Source organism: Macaca fascicularis, chromosome 5 (genome assembly GCF_037993035.2).
Source record: "Macaca fascicularis isolate 582-1 chromosome 5, T2T-MFA8v1.1".
Taxonomy (NCBI): domain Eukaryota; kingdom Metazoa; phylum Chordata; class Mammalia; order Primates; family Cercopithecidae; genus Macaca; species Macaca fascicularis.
This window is the reverse complement of record NC_088379.1, coordinates 94,308,913-94,330,147: the sequence shown is the minus strand read 5'-3', so window position 1 is coordinate 94,330,147 and position 21,235 is coordinate 94,308,913. Positions and strand designations below refer to the sequence as shown.

At 37.5% G+C, this 21,235-nt stretch overlaps 1 protein-coding gene across 35 annotated transcripts in view; it reads left to right on the top strand.

Moving 5' to 3' along the window:
* FAM13A (family with sequence similarity 13 member A) overlaps positions 1–21,235 on the top strand; it is a 371,035-nt gene that overhangs the window by 315,430 nt on the left and 34,370 nt on the right. For all 35 annotated transcript variants that reach the window (XM_074040148.1, XM_074040145.1, XM_074040141.1 and 32 more), the window contains 3 exons: positions 541–727; positions 13,838–13,914; positions 14,306–14,348. In XM_074040148.1, the coding sequence (XP_073896249.1) occupies positions 541–727; positions 13,838–13,914; positions 14,306–14,348 (307 nt within the window). The remainder of the gene's footprint in view (positions 1–540; positions 728–13,837; positions 13,915–14,305; positions 14,349–21,235) is intronic.

Here is a 21,235-nt window from a genome sequence, read left to right as displayed (position 1 = left end):
GGAAGTAACAAATCCAGATTTCAGTTAAAATGCTTTGTATTCCATAGGTTTTATTAACTTATATGATTTCTACTAAGATTATCTATTAATAATTCAGTGAGATTGAAATACACATTGCTATACTACTAAAATGGAAGATATAATTCCTTTTTAGATTTTGCTCCATACACTGTATTAATTTATAAATTTGAAATATATATATATATTTAAATGTCTACTGTGAATAATAGGAAATTTCTGTATAAACTTGCACTGTTCTCCCTGTTTGAATACAAATTACTTTTGGTAAAATACAAAAGCTGTCCATTGGTAGAAACAGCTCTTGCCAATTTGCCTCTAGGAATTATTTCTCTTTCAATGTGATTTATTTGGCACCAAGCAGTCCCAGGAACAGCACTCTGCTCAGATTTTGATCAGAGATGCAAACTGGAATTTCGGGGCACTCTTTGGATTTCCTAGGTATGATATGATGTAGTTAGAGTATCATTAAATGACCATTTGATCTTTTAAAATAAAATTAAGCTTTTTTCTCAATTCAAGGGGACTTATCAACAAAGAAAATATTCCTTCTGGGTTCAACCACCTTGATGATTGTATTTTGAATACTCAGGAAGTCGAAAAAGTACACGAAAATACTTCTGGTTGTGTTGGAGAAAGGAGCAAACCTAAACGTCAGAAATCCAGTACTAAACTTTCTGAGCTCCATGACAATCAAGATGGTCTTGTGGTAAGTGAATATGTCTATAAAATTTTACTTGTTAGGAAATACTACATCTCTTTGCTTTGCTTTGTAAAAAAATTAAAAGTAATTTCAGTCTTCAGTTTTATAACATTATAGAATATGAGTTCTGGAAGAGACCTTAGAGCTGCTAAGTATATATATATTTGTATTTCTTTTTAATAAATACAAAAATTAAGGCTGAGAAATATTACATTCTACAGAGGAACAAGAGACACCACACAAACTCTGATTTCCTTTTTTTTTCTCATTTTTTTCAAGCATTTCTAAATTTTGTTTTTGAAATAAAATTGCCCATAAAGCATTTTTTCTTCTTTTTCCCCATTCTATTTGTTCTTGTCTAAATGAACATGTTTTATAAATTAATGAATGAACTTAAAGCAAGGTGAAATGCACAGTGAAAGAGGATCAGCTATCTTCGTGTTCAGATAGCTCTTCATGTTCAGAAATTTCGTTTCAAATCTATACTCTTTTAAAGTACTTTCTTCCAAGTTAATCAGAAACAAAAAGAAACTAATCCCTACGTAGTTGCCTCAGACCTGAATCTTGGATCATTAATTCAATACATAGTATACGTTTTTACAAGTGGTTTAATCAATGGCTAAATATTTGTTCAGTGTAACTATTAACATTCATCATCCTTCTTCCTTTATGCGTTAGTTTCTCTGAAAAATAAGCAACAAAGTCTGTCCCTTTAGTTAAAAAAAATGACAAAGCCAAAAACCTGGAGATAAATGTTATAATGTGACAGGAACTGGAATCCCTAATGAAAACAGACAATATCCTCTCCTACTGTTTGGTGTGCACATCCTCTGAAGTACTTTGTCTCTGACCAGTTTTTAGCTCCATGCTGTGCTTTTCATACATTCAATAAAATTCACGGGCCACCTATTTTCTCATTGTCAATTTCTGCATGTGCTCGGAGAAGATTTCTAATTTTTCCATAAGTAAAATATACATAAATGCAAATCTAGGATTTTTTCCCCCATAATGTCTCAATGCATGGTTTCTGGAAGTAAACTGATGAGCTAGAATGGACAGAAGTAATCATCTACCTCAGACTTATGTCTGGTACAGTTCTCAAAATAAAGAATTTAAAGTTTGGAATCATGACACACTTTTTTAACCCTGATAATTTCATTTCTGTTGTTAAAAGTAAATATTTAAATAAAATACATGGTATTAACGTCATTAGCTCTCTATTTGGCCCATGATTTGCTTATCTGCCAAAGAGATATCTGGTGACTGGAAGTCTGAGACTTGGCTTTATAGTGTGAAAAGAAGCTATGAAGCAGGCTTCTCAGTTTGAATCCCTTTTTACGTTCATTTAACCCATTAATTTTTTCTACCAGGAATAGTGTCATAAGTTAGTTAGATGGTAATAGTTAATAGAAGTGGAAAAGTACATATACTCCTTAGAATATATGTTTACTGATAAAACTATGGACATGGTCTGTGCTGAAAAACATTGGGATGGAAGATCCTAATTCCATTTGGGGTTTTTTATGTGAAAGAACTTGCCCCTACCTCAGTTGCCAGTTTCCGCATTCCAGGATTGTGCCTGTCACATGTGAGCTCAGTGGACCGTGTCTTTGTTGCAATGAATAACTTAAAACCCTGCCAGTACAACTTAGAAGAAAAACTTCCTCATCTCTAAAGTGAGGGTGTTCTCAAAGATGTTTTCCAATTCTTATATTCCATGAATTTAAACATCTAATCTTCTCAAGTAACCACAAAGCAAAGAGCCAGGGGATACAACAGACTAGTGTTAAGACTACATCCTGAAAGTTAAGTTGTGTATCTTCACTTCCCCCTTATTTTTAACCTTCTAATTCTACTTTCCCCAACTTTCCTCCAAAACCTTTCCCTAGCCCATTTTAAGTTCTTTACATTCTGACCAAACATTTGTTTCTATTGCTTAAAAAAATTATACATAATTATATGTCTTCTATGTGGCAGGAAATAGTTTAGATCCTGTGGATACAGTAATGAGAAAAACAGGTAACAATTCCTGCCTTCCTGGAGCTTACATTCTAGTCAGGGAAACAGACAATGACCAAGATAAATAAGTAAAGAATAAAGTATATTAGGTAGTGATAACAACTAGAAAGAAAAAATATCTAGGGAATGGGGACAGGAACTGTGAGGGGGCAAGGGATGCAGTTTTAAATGGAATAACCAGAGGAGACCTCTCCAAGAATTTGACACTTGAGTATAAAGAACTAGAGGAAGCAAGGAAGCAAGCCTTACTGATGGAATGACAGGTGCAAGGGCTTTGAGACAATTGTTTTCTGGAATATTCAAGGAACCACAGAGATACCATTACGGTTGGAAAAGAGTGAGCAAAATGAAAGAGGTAATGGAAAGGCAGGGTACATTAAATAGGTAGGTCCTTATAGATCATTGTAAGGACCCCTCCTTTATTCTGGGTGAGATGAGAAGCCATTGAGTTCTCAGTAGAACAGTGACCTGGCTTACTTAAATTTGTTAATGTTTTGTTGAAAATAGACAGTAAGCAGGCAAGGGCAGAAGCAGAGAGACCAGTTAGGAGTCATTACAGTCATCTGGGTTTGAGATGATGATAGTTTGAACTGAGGTGATACAAGAGCCAGCTATATGGACTCACGGGCTATACCCTGCACTGGTCTAGGGAGCACTGTTCCCATCAACTAAAACATGAATTGTTCCCCCTGGGAGTTGTACACTGCAGTGGTCATGAGGTGGGGTAAGAAAATGAATGTATTTTGAAGATAGAATTGACAAAATCACCTGACAGATTCAATGTGGGGTATGAAAGCAAAAGAGGAGTCAAAGATGATTCCAAGATTTTTGGCCTGAGCAGCTGGGAGACTGGTGTTGCCAATTTACTGAGATGAGGTAGATAGAAGTTTTGGGAGTCATATCCTAAGTTCAGTTTCTGACATGGAAAGACTGAGCTGCCCATTAGACATCTAAGAGGAGAGATACTAGAGAGGCAACTGGGCTTCTGGGCCTAGAGTTTCGGGAGAATGTCCTCCTTAGAGATACAAATGTGGGAGTCATGAGCATTATAAATGACATTTAAAGCCAATACACTGGCTGAGATAACCAAGGGAGTGAATTTGAATAGAAAAGGCCTTCTCACAAGGCCTTGAGGCAGAGAATGGGGAGATGAGAAGCCAGCAGAAGAAACTTAAGAAGCAGCAGCCAGAAAACTAGAAGAAAAATGAGGTAAGTTTGGTATCTTAGAAGCCAAGTAAGCAAGGGTCTCAAAGAGGAAGGAGAATCAGATGATAGGTCAAGTAGAAGACTGCGAGTTTGACCATTGAAATTAGCAAAATGTAGCTCCCTGGTGATCTTAGTAAGAACAGTGTTGGTAGGAAGATGGCAGCAAGAGCCATTTTCAGGAGAAGATGGTAGGAGAGTAACTGAAGACAGTGAGTGAATGGCTTCACAGTGATCTTGCTGGCCCACAGCACAGCCAAAGAGGAGAATATGGTGTAGACCTGGAAAAGCATCTTAAAGATGTGGTGTCTTTACAGTGAGAACTATCTGGCTCCTTTCTCCCTCTGTCCTTTTGCCTCTTGAGGATATCATGATCAGCAGAGACTGAGAAACTACAGATAATTCAGAGCTCAGCAATCGGGGCAGTGAGGTATCAGTCTGGGCATCAGACTGCACTGCCTTACCTCAAATTATTGCCACAATTTCAACCTTTCCCTTTCCTTAAACCCCAAGCTCATACCTGTGCCCTTCCTTCTCTCCCAGAAGAAAACCTTATCTCCTCTTTTACTTTGAAGAGCTGAAATAACCAGCTTCTGTTTCAACTTCCCTCACTTCACTTCCAGATTTCTCTAGCTCTCTGCCAATTTTATTTTCTTTCCTGCTCAAATGACAAAGTAAGTTTCCTAAATTCTAAGACTAACCTCTAAGGTGAAAAGTATCTTTGAAAATTCTATTTTTTACATCCATCTCCCAGCCTACCTCACACAGGCATAAAAAAAATATTTACACATATACACTTCCTCTCTATTGGCTCATCTCCATTGGCTTAGGAAAAAAAAAAAAGTCTATCTCCAAACTTCCGCTCTAGGGCAGAGTTTAATACTTTGACTCAAAAATCACAACACATTCATGCATTTTATCCAATAACCCTCCTTCTGCTACTCTGTTCTAGGTGCATAATCCTTTTTTGTTTGTTTGTTTGTTTGTTTGTTTGTTTGAGATGGAGTTTCACTCTTATTGCCCACTGGAGTGCAATGACGCGATCTCAGCTCGCTGCAACCTCCCCCTCCTGGGTTCAAGCGATTCTCCTGCCTCAACCTCCCGAGTAGCTGGGTTTGCAGGTGCACACTACTACGCCCAGCTAATATTTGTATTTTAGTAGAGATGGGGTTTCACCATGTTGGCCAGGCTGGTCCCAAACTCCTGACCTTAATTGATCTGCCCGCCTCGGCTTCCCAAAGTGCTGGGATTACAGGCATGAGCCACCACACCCAGCCACTAGGTGTATAATCTTAAATATTGAAAAAACCATATGTATTAATTTGCTCACTGCAAGGCTATTTATAATCATGGAGTATTAGAAGCAATTTAAATGTTCAAAAGTAGAAGAGCAGACGAGTAACATTTATATGTCAACTCAATAAAATATTCTGCAATGATTCAAAATTATAGTTATGAAGATTATATAATAAAATAGAAAATATTTGACAAGTTATATTTTAAGTGCTTTGCATACATTCTCAATTTTAATCCTCCCAATAATCCATAGGTAGATATTGTTATTCCCATTCTAATCATGAGGAAAATTAGGCACAGGAGATTAAACAACTAGGTCACACATAAGTGGTGGAGCTGGGATATCACTGTACTGCCCTTCAATATAAAAATAGGTTATGAAGCATTACCTACAGTGCATGCACATATATGTATGACATATTCATTCCTAGGAAAAAAGGCTAAAAGGATATATAGCTAAAAGTGATTGTATGATTGCATTATGGTGGTGGCAGTAGTATTAGAGGTAATTGTTTCTCTTCTCTCCACATATGTTCTGTGTGATTATATGAATTCTATAATATTACATTTAATATATAAAAAATACAAAGTCTATAGGTCTCTTATTTATGAACAACTTCCTTTTAGTTTCAGGTGTACATGAAATCTCAGTCAAGGTTCAAGAAAGGAGAATAGGTCTTATAATCATACCTGAATTTCAGTTCCAGCTATCTCACTTCATAGCTATGGCAAGTAAAGCACGTTATTTAGCCTTTTACTTCATCTGTAAAATAGCAGCTTTTTGTGAGATTGTGGGTTTTTTTTTGAGATTTAAATGCAACTAAATGTGCTAAAGAAGAGGTAAAACTGAACACGGTAAATATGTTTCTGCTCCCTCTGCTCTGATGGCCAATCTCTTTTCTTCATTTTACCATCACACATTTTGAACAGTCTGTACTTGTTAGTTTCAGTTCTTCTATTTTTTTTAAGAGGCAGAGTCTCACTCTGTCATCTAGCCTGGAGTGCAGTGGCATGATCAAAGCTCACTGCAACACCCAACTCCTGGGCTTAGGGGATCCTCCTGCCCCAGCCTCCCAAGTAGCCAGGACCATAGGCATGCGCCACCACACCCAGCTAATTTTTAAAATGTTTTTTAGAGACAGAGTTTCACTATGTTGCCCAGGCTGGTCTCAAACTTCTGGCCTCAAGTGATCCTCCCACCTCAGCCTCCCAAAGTGCTAGGATTACAGGAGTGAGGTGCCACGCCCAGACCCCATTCTTCTTTTCATATTTATACATCAATCCCTATAGTCTAGATTCCACTCCCAACCCCAATCCGAACCTCAATCCCAATCCGAACCCCAACCCCGTTCTCTACAGATTTTTTCTTCATGTCTCTACTGGTCTTTTGTGCTATCACTGGTCCCTGTGCTATGACTTCATCTAGTTCTTGGCCTCCTCAAGGCCTTGGGGTGTTTGATACTTTGTGGCTCTTTGTCTGAACCCTTTCTCACTGGGTCTCAATGATGGTTGACCTCTCCTTGTCCTCATACCACAATGACTGTTTTCTTCTTTGCTGTATCCTTCCCTGGCTAAGCTCCCATAAATCATGCTTGGATTTAAATGTTACCTAGATTTTTGTCTCATATCTCTTTTCTATCTGAACTTTCAGAGCTTCTCCAGTTCCATGGTTTCAGTTGTCACCTCTCTACAAATGACTTACAAATTAACATTTGATGGATTCTGTCTGCAGTTCACCCTAGAGAATACTTTAAAGTCAACATGTTGAAACCAAACTCATCATCTTCTCCTCAATCTCTTTTTCATTCAAGAGTCCCATCTGATTCAATCACATCATCGTCTCCTTAGTCATTTTCCAAGTCTTTTCCTTTTCCTCACCTCCATCCTTCTTTCAGCATTTCAATCATTTGTCAAATTTAGTTGATTCTGCTTTTTAAAAAGATATTATGTGCATCTCCTTTCCCTTTTTTGTATTGCCATTACATAGCTGAGGCTCTTATTATAACTAATTTGGAATATTGAAACAGCCAGCCAACATGTCTCCAAGCCTCTACTCACTTTCCTCTCCAGAACATGTCTGCTGCTACAAAACAATTATCTACGTAACGCAGCAATTTTCAACCATTGTTTTCAGTGTAACACAACTCAGCAAGAACTCCTGTCAAAAACTACATGATCGTGATTTTCTGGGTGGTAATAATAATGTAAAAAAGTCCAACAATGTGAACCACTGACTTAAAATTATGTATTCCTTCAATCACACAACAGCTACCTATATGACAAGCACTATTTTCAACACTAAGGACACAATGTGATCGAAACAGACACACACTCTACCTTCCTGAAGTTTACAGTCTCATAAAATGAGATAGATAGGAAAGAAATATCTAGTCAGATGGCAGTACATGCTGTGGAGAGAAATAAGGCAGGGTAAAGAGTATGGAAAGTGGTAAGAGGTAAAGGATCGACATCCTAGAGGACATTCATGTCAGGCCTCACTGAAAATGATGCTTGTGCAGAGACCTGAAGGAGTTGAGGCAATGAGCCATCAGGATATCTGGGGAGAGAAAATCTAGGCAGAGGGAGCAGCATGCTGAGCCTTTGAGGATAGGGAAGAGGTGGCCATGGTTAGAACATAGTTGAGAGGAGCATTGTAGGAGATGAGATCAAAGATGTAGCAGAGGTCCTGATCACCTAAGGCTTCATAACCATTTTTAGGACTTTAGCAGTTACCTTAAGTAGGATGAGGAGCCACAGAAGATTGAGAGGGGAAGGAAGCCATTTTGTGGCATACTTTATAAAAGGATCACTATGGCAACTGTGTTAAGTATAGCGTATGGGGTGATGAGAAATGGATAAGGACTAAAGTAAAATAATTGACATAATCTAGTAAAGAATTCAAGTAGGCAGTTAGATATATTAATCTGGAGGTCAAGGGAGAGATGAAATAAATAATTTTGGAAGTCTTTGGCACACAGTTGGTTTTTAAACCCTTAAGAGTAGATAAGCTGACACCAAAGGACCGAGTACAAAGGGTAAAAATAAAGGTTCCAAGGACTAAGCCCTGAGACATACCAACATTTAGGGGGTAAGCAGATGAGAAGGGAGCACCACAAGGGACTAAGAAGGAGCTGCTGCCAATCTCCAGTGCAACATGAAGGCAAGAGCCTCATTAGATTTAGGTCCAGAGAAAATCAGAAGAAAGAAATTGGAATAGGGAGTGAGTGATAATTTCACATATATCTAGCTAACCCACAGCTACCTTGATGGGAGCTCTATCGGTGGGAAGAGGCAGGAAGAGCCTGATTAAGTGGGTTCAAGAAAGCCTAAGAGGAAATGAGTTGGATACTACAAGTATGGAAAGTCTTTGAACACGTTTTGCCTTACAGGAGGGAAGAAAAACGAGGTAGCAGTTGGAGAGAATACAAGCTGAAGACAGTTTTTAGAAGGCAGTGATGTTACAGAATATTTGTATAAGACAAGCCAATGGAGAGGCAGAGATGACGATGCAAGAGAGATCCATTGCAGGAGCAATGTTCTTGATGGGGGATAGGGGATGGAACCTGATGGACAAGTGGAGTGGTGTGATCATAGATCACTTTGATCTAAAGACCATCTCATCAAGAACTCCAACAACTTTCCCCCACTGCCTCCTTTGCATAACACCAAAGGTCTATCTTTGTGTTCTAACCACAGCCCACATTTCATCTATGAAAAGTGAATACTCTTCTAACTTGTATCAGCCTCTTCATGTTTATGCACACATCTAGGATTCCTTTCCACTTTGTACTATTGAGTAAGGAAAGAAGGCTATACATATTCAGTAGAAGCCGTACTTCGAGTATCCATGCAACCATCTGGATTTTTACTTTCAGTAAGTATAGTATTCTATACTTACATGAGATATTCAACACTTTTGTTATAAAATGGGCTTTCTGTTAGGTGATTTTGCCCAATTGTAAGCTAATTTAAGTGTTCTGACCATGTTTAGGCTAGGCTAAGGTATGCCATTCAGTAGGTTAGGTGTACTAAAAGCATTTTTGGCTTATGATATTTTCTAATTACCATGGGTTTATTGGGATATAACCTCCATGGTAAGTTGAAGAGCGTCTGTACCTGGTGAAGCATTGTATTGGCTGATCTGGAAGCCACACATATCACTTCTCACATCCCATTGGAGAGCAGTCAGTCACATGGTTGTACCTGATCACAAGAGAGACTGGGAAATGTATTGTTGCTGGGCATCTACTTTATGACGGTGGAAGAAGCGTAGCATGGGTTTGGGTGGACAACTGGTAAACTCTTCATAGGCATCCTTTATGATACCAGTAGTTCTTTTTTAATATGGATGAGCTTATAAAATTTTAAGCAATAAAACATAAAATGTACAAAAGGGTACAAAAAGGAATTCAAATATGCCATTAATCCTTTCTTAACAAGACTATCAAATATTCTCCTTCTCTTAGAGCTCAAGGTTAGAATAATGAACCTGTTTTGACTAACAGCATTCCTGTAGCCTTCAGATTGAGCTGTTTGTATATTGAGAGAGGCATTTTTGTGTGTGTCCTCTATTAAAGCTTTGTCAGCATTTTACAGTTTTAGAAGATGAATTTGTTTTTGTTCCAAGTGTTTTTAAGTGCTTCAGTCAGTGGTCAAACAGGTTTTGAGCCTAGCTTTCAACACCAACACAGAGAGGGAGAAAGAAAAATAATCGAAAATAAATTCCACAGTCTAAAATGAACTTTTATCAAGGCTTTTGCTCTTTTAGACTTGAGGTTATCTTTATAATTAAGGAGAATGGTTTTTAAAATTTAGTTCCTCTGACACCCCAAAATTATCAAAATAAATTATGCCACAGTGATTCTGTGTTTTGAAAGTCATTGATAGGACTTATATGAGTCAGAATTTTATGGATTATAAACTAGGCTTTATCTGGTTGAAAAAAATCGCAACACAAGAAGCAACTTTATTAAATTAGACCTAAAGTCACAATCTGTTCTTTCCTGCTTTTTAAAAATTACCTATTACCTTTAAAAGATCCCAAATTTAGAAGAGGAATTAAAATAAAAGTTAATGTAATAAAACACTTCCACAATATTCTATTACTTCAACATCTAATCAATAAAAACATTAATGGACTACTCTTTTACCACACCTGGTAGAGATATGTTTGGGACATAAAACAGTTTAAAACCTTCAAAAGACAATGACTCAATATTTTCTTGTAAGACAAGTATTATTAGCACCTGGAGCACATCTGAAGGTCTACTTCTCAAAAGCATTCTGCATTTCAGCATTATTTTGACCTGTACATTACACTTTTCCCTTCCCTCATCTTAGTGAAGTAGAGAGATTACTGATCTATTTCTTTATCTTAATCATTCCTCCCTAACCCCAAAACAAAGAATACAAATTAGAATCTACAAAATGTATTGTGCCCCTGGAAATACATAGTTTTGTTACTGTACTCATAGATGTTTACTACCCTTGTTAGTTTGATTCTGAAAAGAAAAAAAAAAAAATGCTTTCCCGGTTGTAACATTCTTCAGATTTTCCATTTCCAAAAGGTATAGGTGCATCCCAGCTACCTTAGAAAAGGAACACTGTGTACCTGCATGCTGTTTTAGTAAAACCAGACAATGAATATTCAGCAGGCTCAAATGTGTAGAGAAATAACATGACAATTAGAATTACTAAAAAGCCTTAGAGAAGAATATTGAACAATGTTGGAAATCAGCCTTTGTGAATTACATCTACAAAACCTCAAGTCGTTGGAGAGTTCTTAAACTTACGGATAAAACATGTAAAAAGTGGTAGGGATGGAGTTGAAGAAGTTAATACTTGTTTTAACCTGGAGGTCAGCTAAGCTTTCTCACATCTCACAACTGCTTTTTGCAAAGCTGTCTATTGTGTGACCTAACTGACTTTATTGTGTAGTTCCTAACGCCTGTTTCAGTTATATTTTGGTTCCTCTGTTTAGGGGGGAAAAAAAAAAAAGCCATCTTCTAACCTTCTAACATCTTCTAACTGAAATATCTCTAAATTTATATAATGCTATTATGTTTTATTTTCTGTTCACTCTTATTCTTTCTGAATATTTCTTTTTTATTTTATTTTTTTCTTTTAAGCTATCTCCTACAGGAAGGATCTGAATATTTCTTAGCCTTGATCTGAAAATGATTAGTTCTTTGGAAATAGTCATTTACATGTAATTATGAATGTATCATTTCATTGGCGCTGCTGTGAAATGAACTGAAGATAGAGGATTGTGCTTTCCTTTGGAATTCATGTTTCAGAGCTTTAGGAAAACCTAATGCTATTGCACTAGATCTTACACTAAAGATTCTGATAATCTATTGAAGATTACCAATGGGAACAAAGATTCTTTGTCATAGATACATCCCTCTTCATCAGGAAAGTCACATTCAGGTAATAAGAGCAATTATTCTTGATTTAATGGGAGCCATTTTATAAAGGCCTCTTCTAACTCAAACTTTAGAGGTATGAATAAAGTTGAAGTTGTAATTTTTAATTTCTCGGATCCATTCTAAAATTATCTAAGTGTGTAAATTGATGCTCAGTATTCTAGTATTCTAATGGCAGACACAAACACTGTATTTCCTGTTCTTCGGACAGTGTCTTGACTGTGAACAAAGAACAGTAAAATATTTTCCTTGGAGACATTATAACAAACATCTTGGAGATATTATAACAAATAACAATAAAATGTTTTTCTTGGTTCAGAAACAATAACATCAACAATTCATTAATTTTATTAACAGTATTCATTAAACGTACCAGGCATTATTCTATTTTTTTTTTTTTTTTTTTTGAGACGGAGTCTCTCTGTTGCTAGTCTGGAGTGCGGTGGCGCAATCTCGGCTCACTGCAACCTCCGCCTCCCAGGTTCAAGCAGTTCTCCTGCCTCAGCCTCCCAAGTAGCTGGGACTGCAGGCACGTGCCACCACACCCAGCAAATTTTTGTATTTTTAGTAGAGATGGGGTTTCACTATGTTGGTCAGGATGGTCTCGATCTCTTGACCTCGTGATCTGCCCGCCTCAGCCTCCCAAAGTGCTGGGATTACAGGTGTGAGTCACCGCGCCCATCATTATTCTAGTACTTTATATATCACTTTATTTAATCCTCATGACCACCCTATGTTAACTATTGTTGCCATCTTCATTTTCCAGATGAGGAAATTAAGGCTGAAGTAGGGTCATACAATTGGCAAATGGCGGAACTGGAATTCTAACCCAAGTATTCTGATTCAGAGTCACCGTCATAACTATTATGTTATGATATCTCTCTTTGTTTCTATTCTTTAATGGAGCCCAGGGTGTCAAACTGAGAATTCCAGGCAGATTGGCCAAACCAACATAAATGGAAAATAATTCAGCTATCTACCAAGCCAAAGATTCGTTTTCTATTCTAATTATGTGTTTATTTTGTGGAGATCGTTGTAAATGCCAACTTCATGGGATTATTGTGAACCTTAATTAGATTTACTTAGTAAAGGGTTTTATTATAATGGAATGTTATTGATATGTAGATGAACATATGTTACTTTCATATATGTATAATTTACTTTGATGACACAGGATGAGTGGATTATGCTTAATATCCTTTTAATGCAGATATAAATCTGAGTTAACAAAATTCAGGTCCAAATTTCCAAGGCAGCTTTGTTTTTGAGTTTGCTGAATTCAGATATTCTCTTGTTTGCTTATGTGTAATCTCCCTTCAAGGAAATGGCTTACTTATTCTGTTCCAGTCACCTGAATGATATTTAGAAAGCATTGGCCATATTCACAGAGGCAGTCAAAAAAATCTTACATATATGCCTCCTGGTAAGCAGTAACCCTACCTGGTCAGCTGAAAATGCATACTATTCAAATTAGGTTTTCTGTCTTTTTCCATCCTGGCTAATATAAAGATTAACATTAAATATTGTAGAAAGGTTCTTAAATTTTCATTTCTGTTTATAGATATTTTACAGCTTATGTATAAGCTACATGTTACTCTAGATAATATTAGCAGTATACACTAAGTATGTATATGTGTGTGCATATATGTATGTATGTATATATACATATATGTGTATACTCCACCTTCGATTTTATCAATATACACTGAATATATATAAATGTGTATATGCATATGTATATATACATTCTTAAACATATATATATAGAGAGAGAGAGAGAGAGAAAATGTTACATCAGTTTCTGAGGAGATTCGAGGTCAGATTCCTCAATTCTAAGTCTGACCCACCCTGATTCTCTAACAATCTGGGTTTTGCTATTTAGCTGTCCAATGTGGATAATACCTAAGAGAAACATTATAGGGCACAATGGCCATTTCTGTGATGCTGTCACATATCTTTGTTAAAAGGATGATAAAGTTCAATAGACAATTCTATGAAAGTAGGATATAATAAACTGTCATAATTTTACTAGTTTAAACAAAGATAAAAATATGAGGACTAGAATTGGTTTAGATATACATATTATGTGATTTTTCTATTTTAAAGAAAGGAGGGTCTGCATTGCATATTTCTTACCATTCCTGTTGGACAACCAATAATGGTTCTGTTACAGAATATGGAAAGTCTCAATTCCACTCGATCTCATGAGAGAACCGGACCTGATGGTTTTGAACGGATGTCTGATGAAAGGTAATTTTAGAATTATCTCCTAATATTCTTTCCAAGGGCAGGAAAAGGTTATTTTCATGTAATGCAATGTGAATTATAAGAACTAAAAAGAATGGATTTAAAGGACTATATATTTACCAGCAATATTTTATAGCAAGGAAAATGCTTAGAATAGAAAATCTATCACAGTGCTATTGAAGGCAAATAACTATAGTCATGTTTATTTGTGTTTCCAGTTTGCTTTGTTTTGATTAATTTTTCGTTTTGTGTTTTGTTTTTGAATTTTGTAAGTATTAGGCTTAGAGCTACTCAACATACTCTTAAAATAAAATTATAATATCAATGGATGAAAAACATTGTTATAAAACAAGTAGATATTTTATGATTTTGTTGTTGTTGCTGTTGTTTATAGGAAAGGAGGTGAAAAAGATGGTGGACACACTCAGCATTTCGAGGTGAGTAACTAACAAGCAAGAGTAAGACTGTGATGGGGCTGTTCATACACTCTTCAGTGTCCCTCTGAAATATTAGTCTGTCAGTGAGGGACAATGAGCTAAGTAATATGACTGTGATTGATTAGAAAGGCAAATACCAAACTTAAAGATTCCTTGAGAAATCATAAGAACTCCATTATTTTCCTTTGTGAATTATTTTGTTTTGCTTATGATGATAAACTTTAATAGCACAAGAATTTCTCTTTAGATTTTCTATAAAGTAAAACAAAACAAAAAGTCAAAGCTCCTGGTTTTATTTTCCACAATTTGATGCATTTTTTAAGTGATTGAAATATGTAGGTAGTGAGTCTTAGTCACAAGGATTAGGTCATGAATCTTCAAATTAACATAAATTCACTTTGAGTTACTTAATCCAATTTGTTTGCTGAGTTTTGTCTCTCATTTTAAATAGACATTGGAGGAAAAAGTCTCTCACCTCCCTTATGTCATCTGTATCTTCAAGTTTCATTTACTTCCCTGGCCTCCCACTTGTCCTCCAGGCATCACCATGCTGACCCAAGTATTTGGTTTCCCTTTCTCCCAACTCCAGCTCCCATTCAGTGTGCCGAGCATCATTTTTATTTCATGTATGTGTATGCAATCTACTACCTCCAGATACTTCCAACTCCACCTTCAATCTTATCAGTTTTGCTTTTCAAGAAGTAAAGTTTTTCTTAACCCACTCTTAAATTCTGACTGTCGATATAAAGAGAACATTCCCTCTAACCCAATAATTCTTAATCTCTGTTGGGCACTGACCAAATTCACTGATGGATTTAATCAACAACATATATTAAATCCCACTAGGTACAGGTACTGCGCTAGGAGCTGGGATTTAAAGACAGCCACAGTCTATTCCCCCATGGAGTTTTACAGCTTAAAAATCAGAAAGCTACAGACCCTCTTAGAAAATTGTATTATCATTAAAAAATGTGCATAAAATTCCTAGAAATTAATCCCCACTCCCTGAACACACGCTAATGCTCATATCTACTGTATTCAACTCTTGTCATATATATACTTCTTCACTAGATAATTTAGCCAGATAATAGGAGGGGAATGCTTCCTCTTTCTGACCCCACAGCTTCTGAGCCACTGTTTTCATCTATTTCCAACTCATTTCTGCTTCCTTCCTTGGGACCCAGGCAACAAGCTGACATTCTTTTCTTATCTCTAGGCATCTTTTTAAAGATCGTGTTTCCCCCCTGTTAGTGTCATGTTGTGTTTTGTTTTTTATGGTTTTATCCTTTCACTGCCATCTTCCTCCACTCACAGCAAGCACCTACTCATCTCCCATCTAACATGATTTTAAAGAAAATCGCTTTGCCAGTCTCCTGGAGAGGCTGGTTCTTTCCTTTTGTGCCTGTTATCTTTTATGAGATAAAAGGGAATAAAAGTAACTTTTGTGGATGGACTTCATAGCATTAACTCATAAATTCCAAGTAGCACACAAACTAAATGGCAAACTAAACTGAACTCAGTCTGCCTTGGTCTTTGGTGGACAGCTCCCAGGGCAGTGGATGAATCATGGGGAAACAATCTCACATCCTTCTTCCATGTGCCAAGTCCTCTTCTTATGTGTGTTATCCATGTGCAGCCACCAATCAGTGCCCAGTGCCACTGCTGGCACTGCTTAGGCATTCACTAATAATAATAATTGTCATCATGATGGTTTTGGTTAGGAGATAAAATTAGGTGGTGAACTAAAATCTAGACTAAGCTCTCCATGTCACCTTTCTATCACAGCTGCACCAAAGGAGAAAAATAAGACATCACTCCACAAGATTGGGATGATTTCTACTTGTGAAAGCATGTGCTGCTTTCACTGAGGGAAATTTATTTTGTTATTATCCATGAAAGACAGTGAAAAGAACTGTTTTCCATTTTGTAGGGGTTTTTCCTTTGTTTCAGTGTGCTGTTATTTACTACTTTTTAATATATGTAGTACTTCCTAAAACTTACACCACCCAATATTTAATCTGGTTTTCTAGTAAAAACATCAATAACCTTTCATTTTCAGTGATGAAAAATAAGTCTATACTTTGGTTACTCCTCCTAGAGTTCTGTTTAACCAGTATTTATTTTGTTTCAGGTCTCATTGCATAAGATTGAGATGTCAGATTTTACATGTCCACTACTGAATATATATTGTAATATTTCTAATTTTCTTTGCCATTAAGATAGACTTCGTCCTTATTAGTATTGTGATTTAAAATTCTCCCTGTAAAATCTCGGATTCATATAAGATAACATAGCAAATGACAGCTCTTGTGGAAAGGTGATTTTTTGGGGGGGACTGCTGTTTCCATTAGAATGAGGAACACTTGTTTTCAGCCTCAGAAATGCTCTTTAGAGACAGGCAGAGAGAGGCTTCTCTTAGATCTGCCGCTCGAAGGCAAATGAAGTTACAACTGTGACCCCAGTTCTTAAATAATCAGTTTGCAGCCTTAAATGTGTTTTGTTTGAAGGTATGTGTTGAAAGTGAACATGGGCTTATCCCTTTATTTCATATCTTTTTAATTGATTTTAATTATGCAACTAATCTCAGAAGTTCTCCTGAGATCTCAGATGGGCATTGATCAATAATAGTTACCCATTTCTATTTCATAAGAGTTCCTTATGTGGTTTGGATTAAAATTTGTTTAGTGACACACTGCCAATGAGAAAAAAAGTCAGGAGTCACTTTGAAATGTCCAAAATTAAAGTACAATTTCTTCAGGTAGGTTCAGAAGGGCTGATATTTTAATAAAATATCTTATCTGGGCAATATGAAATGAGATAACATGAGGAAGAGCCTAGCACACTGCTCCCTGGGCATGCAAAATCTACAGTCTTTGTTCTTCTGTGTAGTTTTAAACTCTTTTAACAAACTACAAGTATCCAGAAGAGAGGTAATCCTTAAAACTAGCATTTTCTAGATTCTAAAAGATATCCCTGAAATTACCGATTTTCAGAGTTCTGTTTCCAAGGGAGTTTATACTTTACGCTTCAATTTAATCCCTGTTTTCTATGATGAAAATATTTTATTCTTCTCTATAAAATCCAGAATATTAAAACTAAAACCTTACAATGAATCTCTGTTGAGAAGTCAAAACAAGTAAGAATTATTAACTACATGTGAGGGAATTACATTATCTGGGAGAGATCATTTTATGTCAGAATTACAAGGTCAGTGAAGTGTTAAGTTCTTTCAAAATATTTTTACATTCTTTATGCTTTCTAAGCCTACTGCTTAAGAGAGCTTAGAAGCATACCTTTGATAACAAACACGACATTCATAATTTTAAAAAAAGACTAGTTCCATGTTTCTTATCCTGCTTCAAAACAAAAAAAAAGGAAAAGAAAAAGAAGGAGAGAAGACAAGGCTTTTCAATCAAGACTGAGAATTAATATTAGTTATCACAAGATCTTAAGTGCAGGCTCTTATTTGCCCTGAAAAAGTGAATTTCTGAAAAGTATTTATGAAATGGATGACTGTTATTTTGACTTCACTGTTTTCATGGAAGCTTTAGGACTTTGTTTTAATATTATAACCAGAAAAATTAACAAGCTTTATTTACTTCACATTCGCTTCCAAATCAATCCAATAGCCAAAGCCTAATGAAGCTTTGGAGTTCACGTGGATTTTGAAAATTTATGTCCACTTTTCCTTTCTTTTTTTTTTTTTTTTTGAGGCGGAGTCTCGCTCTGTCGCCCAGGCTGGAGTGCAGTGGCGCGATCTCGGCTCACTGCAAGCTCCGCCTCCCGGGTTCCGGCCATTCTCCTGCCTCAGCCTCCCGAGTAGCTGGGACTACAGGCGCCGCCACCACGCCCGGCTAATTTTTTTGTATTTTTAGTGGAGACGGGGTTTCATTGTGTTAGCCAGGATGGTCTCGATCTCCTGACCTCGTGATCCGCCCGTCTCGGCCTCCCAAAGTGCTGGGACTACAGGCTTGAGCCACCGCACCCGGCCCACTTTTCCTTTCTTGTCAGGCCAAACAAAAAATGTTTGTGGTTCTGTGTAGTTCTGTTAATACTGTCATTTCTTCCTATGCAAACTGCATTATATGGCATATTTTCTGATATTGTCATTCCTGGCTCTGTTAAACTATTAGGCCACTTAACTATATCCTGTGCAGGGCAATAGAAGGAATAAAACAAAAATTCGCCAACTATTTGAAGCCAGAGAAAGAGCAGGATCACATAAAGTCTGAGGACAGAAAAAGGTAGGTCCAGCTGGACAGGGACAAGTCTTGGCAAAGATTAGACTGATAGCTTCATAATTAATGGCTCCTTGACCTGAATGTGAAATGTTACCTGAGGCCCCAGGAGAGATGAGCTCTCTTCATATTTGCCCCCTAGCATCCTACGTTTCTTTTATAACACACATGATACTTGGCACTTGTATGTTCATTGTCTCTCTCTTGCACTAAATCCCTTATCTTGCTTGCTACTAAATTCCAGTGCCAAGGACATAGCATGTGTTCAGTAAACACTTGCCAAATGTATGAATGAATGAATGGGAAAGGAAGGTAGGGTATAAATGGAAATAACATTGTTTATAGTTCCTATAGGCTGTTTTATACACACTTTTCTTTTTAATCCTCACAAACCTTACAAAGTCTTGTTCCTGTATTTGAGGAAAAGAAAAAAAGCTAAAGTTCGCCGGGCGCGGTGGCTCAAGCCTGTAATCCCAGCACTTTGGGAGGCCGAGACGGGCGGATCACAAGGTCAGGAGATCGAGACCATCCTGGCTAACACGGTGAAACCCTGTCTCTACTAAAAAAAAAATACAAAAAACTAGCCGGGCGAAGTGGCGGGCGCCTGTAGTCCCAGCTACTTGGGAGGCTGAGGCAGGAGAATGGCGTGAACCCGGGAGGCGGAGCTTGCAGTGAGCTGAGATCCGGCCACTGCACTCCAGCCTGGGCGACAGAGCATGACTCCGTCTCAAAAAAAAAAGAAAAAAGAAAAAAAGCTAAAGTTCAAAGACGTTTACTCACTGAAAGTCTTGCAGCTAGTAAAGCTCGTGTCTAAACATGAGTCTCTGCCTCTAAAACCATCCTAATATGCCATACTATGTTGTCTCACCTAAAAGCCAAACACTCAATTTGTTTCAATACACAAATATTTTGTGTGTTTTCATATAGTGCAGCATTTTTGACGATGTTTAGCATATGACATCACAGTACAAGGATCTTGGAGTTGAAAATTGTGAAATTAATTTACTTACTTCGTGATTTAACAGAAGATATTAGACATGTAAGCAACAAAAGTGGAAACCAAAAATATTTTTATATTTGAGAATGCCTTTGACATTTTAACCTTAATGATCTAGTAGGAGAAATAGATAATATTTGCAATACTATATGAAGAGCCCTGTTAGAGAGGGTGGTGCACCTGGGCAAGATGCTTCACCCAGACTATGCTAACATTTGAAGGCAGGACGGTTTTTATGCTAGTGTTTACGGAGCCTGAAGAACTTCACCATGGGCCATAGGACATAGGACAGGCTCCCTGGCACCCACATGCACAAAAAACCATCAGCAGTCTGCAGCCTCAGGCAAAACAACCCTGTCACATCATAGACCAGCAGGGCCAAAAGTTGGGACTTGGGCAAGTAAGAAAGCAACCTCAGGGACTGATGGGAGCACAGCAGGACAGGGCCAGTCTGTACGTGCGTTTCCACATGCGGTTGGAGTGTGCTGTGCTTAGGGTGTCCAGGGCTATGCCAGCTGGTGTAGGTTTGTGTAGGAGGGATCTCTCCACTGCTGTACCACAAATCAGCCAGGAAGTATAGAAGCTCATGTAAGCTGACATAGGTCTATGATGTGAATTACCTAATGCCTCATTATATATGACACATCCTCACCCTCTGTATACAATGGCTCTGGCCATCCTTTCCTGGATTCCAGAAACAGTGACCTCTGTACTATTCCTGAAACACAGAAAAACTGACCGTGCCCCAGAGCCTTTGCACTCGGCTTCTTTCTTCCTGGAATGCTCTTTCCACAAATGGCCCACTTTCTCACCTCCTGTCACTTTATCACAGAGACCCTCCCTGACCACTCAATATAAAACAGAGGCCTCCACCGCTGCCACCAACATCCCTCTTACTTTATTTTTCTTTTATTTGTTATATTCCTTCATTTTTCCCCAGAACCCTAACAGTTTTTTGTTAACTGTCTTCTCTGTAAGACTCATTATGACAGAGATTTTGTGTGTCCACCATAGTTTCACCAGTGTATGAAAAAAACATCTAGCAAATAGTAGGTACTGAAAAATCATTTCTTTTGAATAAGTTTTGTCTTTGTATCTCTAAAGACATAATAGGCAGCCCTATTATGAAATAATATTTTTTGAATATATAAGTATATAATACTTAGCCCGGAATATAAGGCCTTTCACAGTCCAGCATCTACTTAGCTGACACCTCTGCTATCTGCCATCCCCCCTTCTTGTCCTAAGCGCTGGTCACCCTGAAACTTCTCTTGCTGTGGCCAAGCATGCCACGCTCTCGTGCCTGCATCTGCACTTGGTATTCCTCCTTCCTTCTGTGTGATGTGCCGTCCTCCCTCACCCCTCCAGCCCACACCTATCTGCCCCCAAATCAAAATTTCTGTTGCTGATTCATGATGGATACGCTAGTGGCTCTTTTCACTAAAATGTTTTCATAATGCATTTGACATTGTCTTCCATCCTTTGTTGCAGTATGCCTCCCCTCAAATTGCAAATGTATTTGCCTTGTCTCCAATTCCTCTCTCTAGCAATTCTGAGGCACGCCAGTGTTTTATTCATTTGTCTTCATACGGTGTCAGATAGTAGTAGAGAAAGAATGATGGCTTTCATTTGTGTCTCTCCTGCCCCAGACA